This window comes from Rana temporaria, chromosome 9 (assembly GCF_905171775.1).
Source record: "Rana temporaria chromosome 9, aRanTem1.1, whole genome shotgun sequence".
NCBI lineage: Eukaryota > Metazoa > Chordata > Amphibia > Anura > Ranidae > Rana > Rana temporaria.
The window spans coordinates 129,184,363-129,197,511 of record NC_053497.1 but is presented as its reverse complement, the minus strand read 5'-3'; the positions used below and the strand labels follow the sequence as shown (position 1 = coordinate 129,197,511).

Genomic DNA, 13,149 nt, shown 5'->3' with positions numbered 1-13,149 from the left:
AGCAGCCTCACAAGCAGAAAACAGGGTGTGTCCCTTTCCCTGCTCTAAATCCTCAAACAAGGGATTGAAAGACCTGAGGATGAAGGTTCACTGTCAGAGAACAGATAACAGGTGTTAATGAGGAGAAAACTATCAGAAGCCCCAAAAGCTCTGGTTGCAGCTGCAGTCTTTTCAGAGATCCAAGCTGCATATAACTTCACTCAGCCTAGACGGCCAGAGCCTCTGTCTCTTTAAAGTCCTCATCCTGGTGTTGGCTTCAGGCTAACCGAATGCACAACAGGTAGGGTTGCCACCTCATCCCTTTAAAACAGAACACATATGAATTACACAGGTTCTGTGGCTGATTTAATGCAGGTAAGGCACCAAATGAGTCTAATTACCACCTTAATTAGCCACAGAACCTGTGTAATTCATATGTGTTCTGTTTTAAAGGGATGAGGTGGCAACCCTAACAGGGGGGGTGCACATTTGCTGCTGTGCACATGACTAACGTTGCAGGTTTGCGGAGACGCACATCTGCAGAGCATAACTGCCTCTTTACAGTCCACATGTTTGCATGAAGTACATGAGTTTGGAATGTTCAAAATGCATGTGGGGTAAAAACCGGTAACAAAGCATGTTTTATTGTTGATCACATAAAGAGACATGTTATTTTGTTCGTATGATTTTATATGTTCACATAAGGGTGTTTAATCACAGCAAAGTGCCTAAAATCGCATAAAAATGCTTAAGTGCATAAAGATGCGGGATCTCACATGGTTACTTGATAACCCAGGTCCTTGATTACCCAAGGTTATTTAGGTCACACAGAGAGGCTTGTTTCCACAGGAATGCCTAAAATCGCATAAAGATGCTTAAGTGCATAAAGATGCGGGATCACACATGGTTACCTGATAAACCAGGTCCTTGATTACCCAAGGTTATTTAGGTCACACAGAGAGACTTGTTTCCATAGGCATGTCTAAAATCGCATGGAAATGCTTAAGGGCTTAAGGATGCGACATCACACATGGTTATCTGATAACCCGAGTCCTTGATTATCCAAGGATATTTGGTCGTACGGAGAGGCTTGTTTTATACAGGAGTGCCTGAAATCGCATAAAGATGCGGGATCACACATGGTTACCTGATAACCCGAATCCTTGATTACCCAAGGGTATTTGGTCACACAGAGAGGCGTGTTTCCACAGGAATGCCTAAAATCGTTTAAAGATGCTGGAGTGCATAGAAATGCGGAATCACACAGGTTTACCTGACAAACCACAATCCTTGATTACCCAAGGATATTTGGTCACACAGAGAGGCTTTTTTCCACAAAAAGTTCTGAAATCGCATAAAGATGCTGGAGTGCATAAAGATGCGGGTTCACACATGGTTATCTGATCACCCGAGTCCTGGATTACTCAGGCATATTTGGTCACACAGAGAGGTTGTGTCCGCAAAAATGCCAAAAATCACATTAAAAGGCTTAATTGCATAAAATTGCTGGATCGCACAGTGGTGCTCGATCATACAAGAATCCTTGGTCCCACAAGGGTACTTGTCCGCACAGGAGTGCTTAAGATGCATAGATGTTGGATCGCATGAAAATTTGCTGAATCGCATAAGAATGCATGTTTGCCTAGAGTTTGACTTAGGAGGCATTATAATTAGGTTTCCTTAATTATACAGGATTCCTTTGCCTTACATAGGCGCATACTTGCTTGCAGGATGCTTGTTCATAGCTCACATGCTATATGTATGCGTGTATACAGCACGCCCCCTTTTTTGTGTGTTTGCGGAAAACATATTCTTATGAACTCACGCTTCTATGAACACACGCTTCCATAGAGGCATATGGCTTTAAAGGTTGCCACATGCACATAGTGGGAGCTATTTGCATGTGTGTTTATTTACAAGGCTGCTAGGGCCCGCCTCTAGCAGGGCTAAAGGCCCAGAGTTTAGCAGTAATGTCATTCCGAGGCAAACCCGTGCTGACAGATCAGTCAGTAGCATGGCTGGGCCTAGGGGAGTCCAGCATGGTTAATTATCTGGAACTCCTGGGTTAGGATTCCAGTCTAGAGGGAATATGCCGTCTTTATTCAAACACAGTTCCCTATGCTCAGTTTTATTCAAGGCTGATATAAGCTTTGCTCTGTCGGCCTGGAACTTAGCATTATCCTAGGAGTCTTGTCCCAGGGATATGCTGGAATTTCAGTTTAGGGTTCTTAACTGAATGATTGGCAGAAGGGAATATCCTTCATACCCGTTACCTGGGAGCAGGTTGCGAGGACTGGCCTCTAGGGATAGAATCCAGGCCTGGAAGAGACCACGGCACAGGGAAGGTGGTCAAGCTCCTAGGGAGCCTTATCTGCTAGCTTTCTAGAGCTACGGATGGAGCATCCGGCTTAAGGACCTGAACGTTTAGGTTACAGGGTTGCTCTGTCTGAATACAATCTGACTATGCCTCTCTAGTGGTTTACTTTGGTTACCAGAGAAGAGCTTGTGCCTTGCCTATTGTCAATTGTCATTTCATGGAATGCTAGATTGGCAGGCGATTCGCTGGAGCCATCAACAATCGGGTCCGGGAGATTGGCCTCTACACCCCGACTTTTTTCTGACCAAATATCACAGAAACGTTACCCTGCACATAAAGGGTGTTGACGTCCAGGTTCAACAAGAGATTGAACAACTTTGTGTCAAGGCCAAAGGATCCACCCGCATGCGGGACAGATTTTTTAGTGACCCTGGGGGCCCAGTTGTCGCTGGTTTATGTGTTATATCTTCCCAGGGCCGCAACCTTCGTGGCTTCCATGCTACATCAGAAGAGAACGGAAGCTGGCTTAATTGCTCCAGCATAGCACATACAACCTTACTGCGCAGGGACAGCAGAACTGATCGTAGAGGACCCAGGGTCCCTTACAGCTTGTCCAGGCCTGCTTTGCAGGGTTACATCCTGTCTTGCATACATGGGTATTAATGGTCTGGCTATTATAGCCTGCATTCTTGAGGATCGGGGCGTACAGAATCAGCGGCAGTTACCTTGATTCATACAGGACAGCTGGCCTCCAGGACCAGATATCCTAGGATATGGAAGGCCCATATTCCTGGTGTGAAACCAAGGGGTGGAATCCTTGGTAGTAGGTCCTAGGTAAAATTCTTACCTTTCTACATTGGAAAAGAGATGGAGCTGGCCTTAAAGGAACACTAAAGGTTCGTTTTTTATTAGATCAATTGATTGCTGTAAGCAAGAGCATTTAAATATCACTTACCTCGTTTTTCCTTTTGACCTCCAAAATACAGTAATCCAGGTTTGAAAATGCCATTTCCTGTCTCTCCTCTTCTTGCTTTCCACCAGCATCTGAGCCGTTTATCATGGTGGAAAGCAGAATGTGCTCACCCCCTCCCTATGACTACAGCCCTGCGTGAAGATGCTCTCTTATCCCTCACAGGCATGGAGGCTAAGCCTAATGAGAACTGTAGTTCCCATTAGGCCGTGATGTAGCAAGAATGAATGCGCACCGCAAACCAGGAAGTCAGTGAGAATAATGATTTAGGATTGACGGAGGTGAATAAAACACCTCGATTTTAACAGGTATCAAACTAGTTATAATGCAAAACATTACTCTTTACTTTATCAGCTACTGTCAAACTTTAATTTAAGAGGAAAATATTTTTGTCTTTACAACCCCTTTAAGTTCCATCAAGGGTCCGATCTCTGCACACTTTTGATCTGGGCCGTTATACAAGGGGTGACGGGTATAAGTCCGCCAGTTAAGGCGCCCTTGTGCTAGGAGGATTGGATCCAGTATGCTGGCTTACAGAGTCAGCACCTTGGGCTGATGCATCATAAATATTTCCCTTTATCCTTCTAAAGAGGGAATTGGTGTTCTTGGTTGCGGCTGCCTCCGCAAGAGAGTATTGGCAACTTTCTTTGTATAGAGCCATACTTAATTATTTGTACAAGAAGGGTGATGTTAAATACTCACCCAACCTTATTGGCTAGAAGGATCCAGTGTTCATTTGAATTAAGATATTCTTGCCTTCCTTTTCCTTTTTTTCAGGACCTTGATCTGCGGAAGGAAAGGTTATTGCTTTCTCTTAATAAAGATAAGAGCAGTTAAAGATCTATCTGAAGGCTTCAGATATAGAAACCTAACGTTTTGTTGCCAGAAAGCCCCTAGATGGGGCGGGCAGTGTTCAGATCGGCTACTAAAATGGCTATGCGCTCTCTCGTTCTAGTAAGAGAGGTCAAGACCTATCTGAAGCGGCTGCTCGGATACGGAAGACTGATGTTGGTGCGCTACCAGGAGGCCCCAGCAGGGGGCAAGCAGCGTCTAAATCAACTATTGTCAAATGTTGATTCATCAGGTTATTATTCAGGCTTGTGGTTTATAGAGAGGGCTTCCCCCTGTTTCTTTTTGGGGTACACCCTACCAGGATAGTAAGCACTTCATGCGGGGTGCATTACCAAGCCTTTATGACTCAGATTTGCCAGACCTGCAACTTGGTCGTTTGTGCTTACGTTCACTAAATCCTATCAAGTGAACATAAGACGGCAGGAGGATGCAGCCTTTTTTTGTTGGCACAATATGCGGCAGGCAGCATTAGAATTCCTCGTGTCTGATGGCAGTCTGCATTGTTGGTGTCTCCCTCCCCTCAGTAAGCATTGCTTTAGGACATCCCAGATAGTAATGATTAAGACTCTGTGTCCCGTGATGTACGATAAAGAAAATAGGATTTTTTATAACAGCTTACCTGTAAAATCCCTTTCTTTGAGTACATCACGGGACACAGAGTCCCCACCCCTCTTGTTTGGGGATATTGGGACACTTATTGCTTGGGACAAAAACTGAGGTGCTCCCAGTATGGGAGGGGTTATATAGGGAGGGAACTTCCTGTTCTAATTGATTACACCAGTGTCCAGCACCTGATGGTGGAATATAACCCAGATAGTAATGATTAAGACTCTGTGTCCCGTGATGTACTCCAAGAAAAGGATTTTACAGGTAAGCTGTTATAAAAATCCTATTTTTTCTGGCTGCTCTCCTCCTCCTCTGAGTGTAGCTTTAGATTGGAGGAGGAGAGCGGTCACATGACCATCTATGTAACGTCAGAGAAGAGTCGTGACCAGGTCACTGAAAGAAACAAAGCTATTGAGGTATATGGAAGCTTCATTTTACAATAGGAGTGACACAGGAGGAGCAGTGTGGAAGGGGCTGGCAGTGAATTTTTCTTAACTGTAGAGAATGCTGGCAGCGCTGTCCCAGGAGACTAGGGGTCTCCTGAGAGTGCAGGGGGGTTGTGCACTTTGCAGGGGGAGGGGGCTGTATACTGAATGGCAGGCTGTGTATTGTGCAGGGGGATGAGGGGCTGTGTACTGTGCGGGGAGAGGTGGCTGTATAATGGGTGGGGGGCTGTATACTGTGCAGGGGGAGAGGGCAGTATACTGAATGGGTGCTGTGTACTGTGCAGGGGTGGGGACTGTATACTGGATGGGGGAGGGGCTGTATACTGTGCAGGGAGGGGGGGCTGTGTACTGGATAGGGGCTGTGAACAATTTTTTTTCCCTTAAACTTCCCTATTAAAATTGGGGTGCATGTTATATGCCGATAAATACGGTATTTGATTCCCTACCAATTAACAATATTTCTGGCTCCCATAGACTGGCTACAGTATGTGTTCATGTGGTACACAGATTAGTCCTATCAATTTATGAAGGTTCTCCTTTTAATTCATGAAGGTGCTCCTAACGAAAACTCGTTATGTGTATAAAAGTCACCTGTCCACAGAATCTCTTCCATTCAAACCCACCATCATGGGCAAGATGAAAGAGCTATCAAAGGACGTCAGGGACAAGGCTGTAGACCTGCTCAAGGCTGGAATGGCTACAAGATCATCAGCGAGACGCTTGGTGAGAAGGAGACAACTGTTGGAGCGATTATTCACAAATGGGGTAAGGATGATCATGAGAAAAGTGAGGGATCAGCCCAGAACTACATGGGAGGAGCTTGTGAATGATCTCAAGGCAGTTGGGACCACAGTCACCAAACAAACCATTGGTAACACAATACGCCATCATGGATTGAAATCCTGCAGAGCCCGCAAGCTCCCCCTCCTCAAGAAGGCATGTGTACAGGCCTCTCTGAAGTTTGCCAATGAGACATCTACAGTGCCTTGCGAAAGTATTCGGCCCCCTTGAACTTTGCGTCCTTTTGCCACATTTCAGGCTTCAAACATAAAGATATAAAACTGTAATTTTTTTTGAAGAATCAACAACAAGTGGGACACAATCATGAAGTGGAACGAAATTTATTGGATATTTCAAACTTTTTTAACAAATAAAAAACTGAACAATTGGGCGTGCAAAATTATTTAGCCCCCTTAAGTTAATACTTTGTAGCGCCACCTTTTGCTGTGATTACAGCTGTAAGTCGCTTGGGGTATGTCTCTATCAGTTTTGCACATCGAGAGACTGAAATTTTTGCCTATTCCTCCTTGAAAAACAGCTCGAGCTCAGTGAGGTTGGATGGAGAGCGTTTGTGAACAGCAGTTTTCAGTTCTTTCCACAGATTCTCGATTAGATTCAGGTCTGGACTTTGGCTTGGTCATTCTAACACCTGGATATGTTTATTTGTGAACCATTCCATTGTAGATTTTGCTTTATGTTTTGGATCATTGTCTTGTTGGAAGACAAATCTCCGTCCCAGTCTCGGGTCTTTTGCAGACTCCATCAGGTTTTCTTCCAGAATGGTCCTGTATTTGGCTCCATCCATCTTCCCATAAATTTTAACCATCTTCCCTGTCGTCCCTGCTGAAGAAAAGCAGGCCCAAACCATGATGCTGCCACCACCATGTTTGACAGTGGGGATGGTGACAGGGTGATGAGCTGTGTTGCTTTTACGCCAAATATAACGTTTTGCATTGTTGCCAAAAAGTTTGATTTTGGTTTCATTTGACCAGAGAACCTTCTTCCACATGTTTGGTGTGTCTCCCAGGTGGCTTGTGGCAAACTTTAAACAACACTTTTTATGGATATCTTTAAGAAATGGCTTTCTTCTTGCCACTCTTCCATAATGGCCAGATTTGTGCAGTATACAGGGACTGATTGTTGTCCTATGGACAGAGTCTCCCACCTCAGCTGTAGATCTCTGCAGTTCATCCAGAGTGATCATGGGCCTCTTGGCTGCATCTCTGATCAGTCTCTTCCTTGTATGAGCTGAAAGTTTAGAGGGACGGCCAGGTCTTCGTAGATTTGCAGTGGTCTGATACTCCCATTTCAATATTATCGCTTGCACAGTGCTCCTTGGGATGTTTAAAGCTTGGGAAATCTTTTTGTATCCAAATCCGGCTTTAAACTTCTCCACAACAGTATCTCAGACCTGCCTGGTGTGTTCCTTGTTCTTCATGATGCACTCTGCGCTTTAAACGGACCTCTGAGACTATGACAGTGCAGGTGCATTTATACGGAGACTTGATTACCCAGGTGGATTCTATTTATCATTATTAGTCATTTTGGTCAACATTGGATCATTCAGAGATCCTCACTGAACTTCTGGAGAGAGTTTGCTGCACTGAAAGTAAAGGGGCTAAATAATTTTGCACGCCCAATTTTTCAGTTTTTTTATTTATTAAAAAAGTTTGAAATATCCATTAAATTGCGTTCCATTTCCTGATTGTGTCCCACTTGTAGATTCTTCAAAAAAAAATCATTTTTTTTATGTTTGAAGCCTGAAATGTGGCAAAAGGTCGCAAAGTTCAAGGGGGCCGAATACTTTCGCAAGGCACTGTAAATGATTCAGAGAAGGGTTGGGAGAAAGTGGCATTAACTCGACTCACCGTGTTTGAAGGAAGAAAAATGCTGACTATGACCTGAAGCGCACTATCCCTACAGTCAAGCACGGAGGTGGAGACATAATGCTTTTTGCGGCTGTTTCTCTGCTAAAGGTACAGGCCTACTTTGCGGCATTGAGGGGCCAATGGACGGGGCCATGTATTGTACAATCTTGGATGAAAACCTTCTTCCCTTAGCCAGAACACTGCAGATGAGTTGTGAATGGGTCTTCCAGCATGACAATGACCCAAAACATTCTGCAAAGGCAACAAGAGAGTGGCTCAAGATGACGCACATAAAGGTCATAAGGTCTCCAGACCTTAATCCTACAGAAAATGTATGGAGGGAGCTGAAACTTTAAGTTGCCAAGTGACAGCCAAGAAACCTGAAGGGCTTGGAGACAATCTGTAAAGAAGAGTGGGACAAAATCCCTCCTGGGATGTGTGCAAACCTGGTCACCAACTACAAGAAACGTCTTACCTCTGTTCTTGCCAACAAGGGTTTCTCCACAAAGTACGAAGTCTTACTTCGTAGGGTTCAATATTGAGTTGGCTCAACCTTTGCAACTGTAACAGCTTCAACTCTTCTGGGAAGGCTGTCCACAAGGTTTAGAAATGTGTCTATGGGAATGTTTGACCATTCTTCCAGAAGAGCATTTGTGAAATCAGGCAGTCTCCGCTCTAATTCATCCCAAAGGTGTTTTATCGGGTTGAGGTTAGGACTCTGTGCAGGCCAGTCAAGCACCCAAACTCGCTCATTCATGTCTTCATAGACCTTATCGGAATCTGGGAGCCAGCCCCCTTTAACAAGGGAGCCCCCAGATCCCGGCCCCTCCTATGTGAATGAGTATGGGGAGTTTTTGACAATTCCTTTATTAACCACCTGAGGCCCGCGCTATAGCCGAATGACGGCTACAGCGCGGACCTGAAAATCCAATCCGAGCGCGCAGCGGGGAAACTCTGTGCTGGCCGTGTCCCTTGGACACAGCCAATCACAGAACGCCGTGAACGGCCAATCGGAGTGGCCGTTTGGTAGGCGATCTGTGCGGCCAATGAGAGATGATCTCCTATGTAAACATAGGAGATCATCTCTCATTGCCGGCTCACACAGAAACACTGACAGCGTCCTGTCAGGGAGAGAGGAGACCGATCTGTGTCTCTTGTACATAGGGACACAGATCGGTCACCTCCCCCAGTCAGTCCCCTACCCCCACAGTTAGAACACTATGTACACATTTAACCCCTTCCTCACCCCCTAGTGTTAACCCCTTCAATGCCAGTCACATTTATACAGTAATTGGTGCATATTTATAGCACTGATCGCAGTATAAATGTGAATGGTGCCAAAAATGTGTCAAGTGTCCGATGTACCGCCATAATTTTGCAGTCCCAATAAAAATCGCAGATCGCCACCATTACTAGTAAAAAAAAAAAAAAAAAAATTCTGTCCCCTATTTTGTAGGCGCTATAACTTTTGCGCAAACCAGTCGCTTATTGCGATTTTTTTTTTTTTTTACCAAAAATATGTAGAAGAATACTTACCGGCCTAGACATTTTTGGGCATGTTCAATTTTTACCATTTCGCAAAAAGGTGCAATTTTAACATTTACAAATATTTGTTATTAATGTTAATAAATACAGGTTAAAGTGTTACTAAACCCGCAACAGTAAAATCAGTCTGTATATAAAGTAATTCATGCTTGTTTTACTCACTGTGGAACCTAAGGGGTTAATCCTCTGCATGGTGTAAAAAAAAAAAGAATGGTCGATACTGTCTTCTCTGATCCTCCCCTTCTTCCACTGACTCCAATATATTTCCTGATATTTGCAGAGTCTATAGTCGGGCTGCAAATGCTCAGTTTGATGTGTATTGCTAGAGAGGTTTTTCTTCACTTGGGAGGGTGCATGTGAACGGCATAGGGCCAATCAGCACTGTGCAGACAGAGGGTCAGGGGTCCTGGATCCTGATAGGACAATCATGGGAGAAATGAAAACTCCTCCTACAAACTTTACTAGGAACTGATATAAATCACATGACTGCTATATACTGCTGATGAGAAAAGTTATTTATCAGTTTATATTTACTAAAATAATTGCATTTCCATGTTCTGTGGGCGACCAGATATAGTGAATGCAGGGTCCTGGGTTTAGTAACACTTTAAGCTTCTATATTTAGCAGGAATTATGTAAAATATGCTATGTTTTTATCTGCTAATAATGACTTTGGTGTATTTTTAGTGAAAATATTATTTTGATAAACTTATGCCCAAATATCATGATGCCCTAAAAATAAATAGCACCCTTTTTTATTATTATTATTATTATTCTACTGGCCATGTGCTTTCAGAAAATATATGGTTTGGGGTGTCTTGCACAAACTCTGAAAGCTGTACAGAAAACATAATAAAGCAATGGAAAAATTGAAAAAATGCCCAGCTGAGTTTAAAAGTGGAGCACAGAGCCTGGCAGTGAACAAAAATTAGGTAGATGTAAACCCGATTTCATGAAGTTTGAGCTGGGCACAACATATATCTGCAGTATTTTGTTATCTCTTTTCAGTGAGTTAAGTCTTATAGCTCTCTCCTGAATGGTTCCTCTGTTATCAGCCTGAGAACTTTTTTTTTTACTTTTTAGACAAAAGCAGCCAGAATATTTTGTCAAAGGAGGTTGCTGAAATAGAGTAGCATAGAGCAGCTCCTATTACAAAACAGCTCTGAGAGTCTCTGCCTATGAGGACAGGGGGTGTGTGCCTTTCCTCCAATCAGCAATGTTAACTATCTTGGCTGTATGCCCAGACATCACACTCTGTGTTAACCAGGAAGAGAAAATCTCCTAACACGATCTTAACTTTCTAAGGTATATGAATGTGAAGACAGCAGATATACATGTAAAACCTATGTAGGGAGATTTGGTTAATCTATGTGCATCATTTGAGGCTGTTCACTTCACTGGGTGTATGGAGGGTTTACATCCACTTTAAGTGAACGGACAAGTGTTTTAAAGTTGCTAATGTTTTTGTATAGAATGTGTGAAGATGACTGTTACTGACTCCTGTCACCCCTTCTCGATAGGTTTCTCTATGTCAATAGCCGGCCGTGGCCTCGTGACTGTGTGATCTCAAACCCCATGGATCCTCCACCCATCGCAGAAGAAATAGAACTGCGAGTCTTTGACCTGCGGACCTTGAGGGAGGTGAAGGAGCCTCTTCGAGCTCATCGTGCCTACACCCCAAATAACGAGTGCTTCTTCATCTTTCTGGATGTTAGCAAGGACTTTGTGGCCAGGTAAGAGCAGAGGGGAAACTATGCCTTCCTAATATATTTTGGATACAAGTGGCCGTGTTGCCCAATCGGATACTAGCTGGCACTTCTTTTATACTGCAGCTTTAAAATAGAAAAAAAAGAAAAAAAAAAGAATTAACTAATTAGCTTATATGAAACAATGTTGTATCTTTTTAATAGCTGGTACAGTCTTTATATAGCATTGAGTCCGGACCTCTCTGTCTACTCCTTTTGGTGCCTAGTGTATTCCTCCGATGCTGAACACAAGACATTCTGTGCAGAGTTGTGTTTTTCCAGACCAGCTTAATTTGTGGTCTGCTATGCAATTGTAGGTAAGAAAGCTGAATGAGCACACATTGTGAACTTACCTGAATTCATGGGAATGTATTCTTAATAAGATCCTTTGTGGGAAATTTAAAATTGCATGCATGTTCTTTAAAGGATTGTTGTAATTGATACAGTATCTCACAAAAGTGAGTACACCCCTCATATTTTTGTAAATATTTTATTCTATCTTTTCATGTTACAACACTGAAGAAATGACACGTTGCTACAATGTAAAGTAGTGAGTGTACAGCTTGTATAACAGTGTAAATTTGCTGTCCCCTCAAAATAACTCAACACACAGCCACTAACCACTTCCCGCCCAAGGTACGTCATATGACATCATGGACTTTGAGTAGGGATATCTGGATAATGCCTGCAGCTACAGGCATCGTCCAGATATTTTTTCTGTGCACCGTAAGAACAATCATAGTGGCAGTTCAGCCACTTGATCATTCTTACAGGAGGGGACGTGTCGTTCCGCTGCCCTCCCGTGCTTTGGCTCACCCGTGTGATCGGTGAACCAGAGAACAAATCGGTTACCGCCAGAAGTTTACCATAGAGATTTCTGGTGACTATTAGGTCCCCAGTCATCTCTATGACCCTCAGAGGCCCGTAAAGTGTAAAAATAAAGAATAAAAAAAAAATACATTTAAAGTGACCCACCCCCCCACCCCCAAGCTGCGCACAGAAGAGAATGCATATGTACGTCACACTCAGATATGTAAAGTTCAAATCACACATGTGAGGTATGCGGTAGAGCAACAATTCTAGCCCAATACCTCCTCTATAACTCTAAGCATGTAACCTATAAAAAGCATTGCCTATGGGGATTTTTAATTACGGAAGTTTGACGTCATTCCACGACTTTGCGCAATTTTAAAGCGTCATATGTTTCGTATCTATTTACTCAGCTTAACATCTTTCACATTATACAAAAAAAAATGGGCTAACTTTCCTGTTTGTTTTTTTAATTCATGAAACAAATTCATAAAAAATAGTGCATTTGAAAAATCGCTGCGCAAATACCGTATGACATAAAAAGTTGCAACGATCGCCATTTTATTTTTTAGGGTCTCTGCTAAAAATATATATATAATGTTTGGGGGTTCTGAGTAATTTTCTAGAAAAAAAAAATGTTATGTGTGCAAAGTGCCATAATTGGTCCTGATGGGAAGTGGTCTAAACCGCTGGCAACAAAAGTGAGTACACCCCTAAGTGAAAATGTCCAAATTGGTCCCAAAGTGTCAAAATGTTGTGTGACCACCATTATTTTCCAGCACTGCCTCTTCCACTCCTCCATGATGACATCACAGAGCTGGTGGATGTTGGAGACCTTGCGCTCCTCCACCTTCCATTTGAGGATGCCCCACAGATGCCCAATAGGGTTTAGGTCTGGAGACATGCCTGTCCAGCCCATCACCTTTACCCTCAGGTTCTTTAGCAAAGCAGTGGTCTACTTGGAGGTGTATTTGGGGTCGTTATGTTAGAATACTGTCCTGCGGCCCGCTCTCTGAAGAGAGGAGATCATTGCTCTGCTTCAGTATGTCACAGTACATGTTGGCATTCATGGTTCCCTCAATGAACTGTAGCTCCCCAGTGCCGGCAGCACTCATGCAGCCCCAGACCATGACAGTCCCACCACCATCCTAGACTGTAGACAAGACACACTTGTCTTTGTACTCCTCACCTGGTTGCCGCCACACACTCTTCACACCATCTGAACCAAATA

General features: G+C 43.5%; 1 protein-coding gene across 1 annotated transcript in view; it reads left to right on the top strand.

Annotated features, from left to right (window-relative positions):
• FBXW5 (F-box and WD repeat domain containing 5) overlaps nt 1-13,149 on the top strand; it is a 72,981-nt gene that overhangs the window by 50,706 nt on the left and 9,126 nt on the right. Inside the window, exon 8 of the mRNA XM_040324493.1 lies at nt 10,884-11,096. Within this exon, the coding sequence (XP_040180427.1) occupies nt 10,884-11,096 (213 nt within the window). The remainder of the gene's footprint in view (nt 1-10,883; nt 11,097-13,149) is intronic.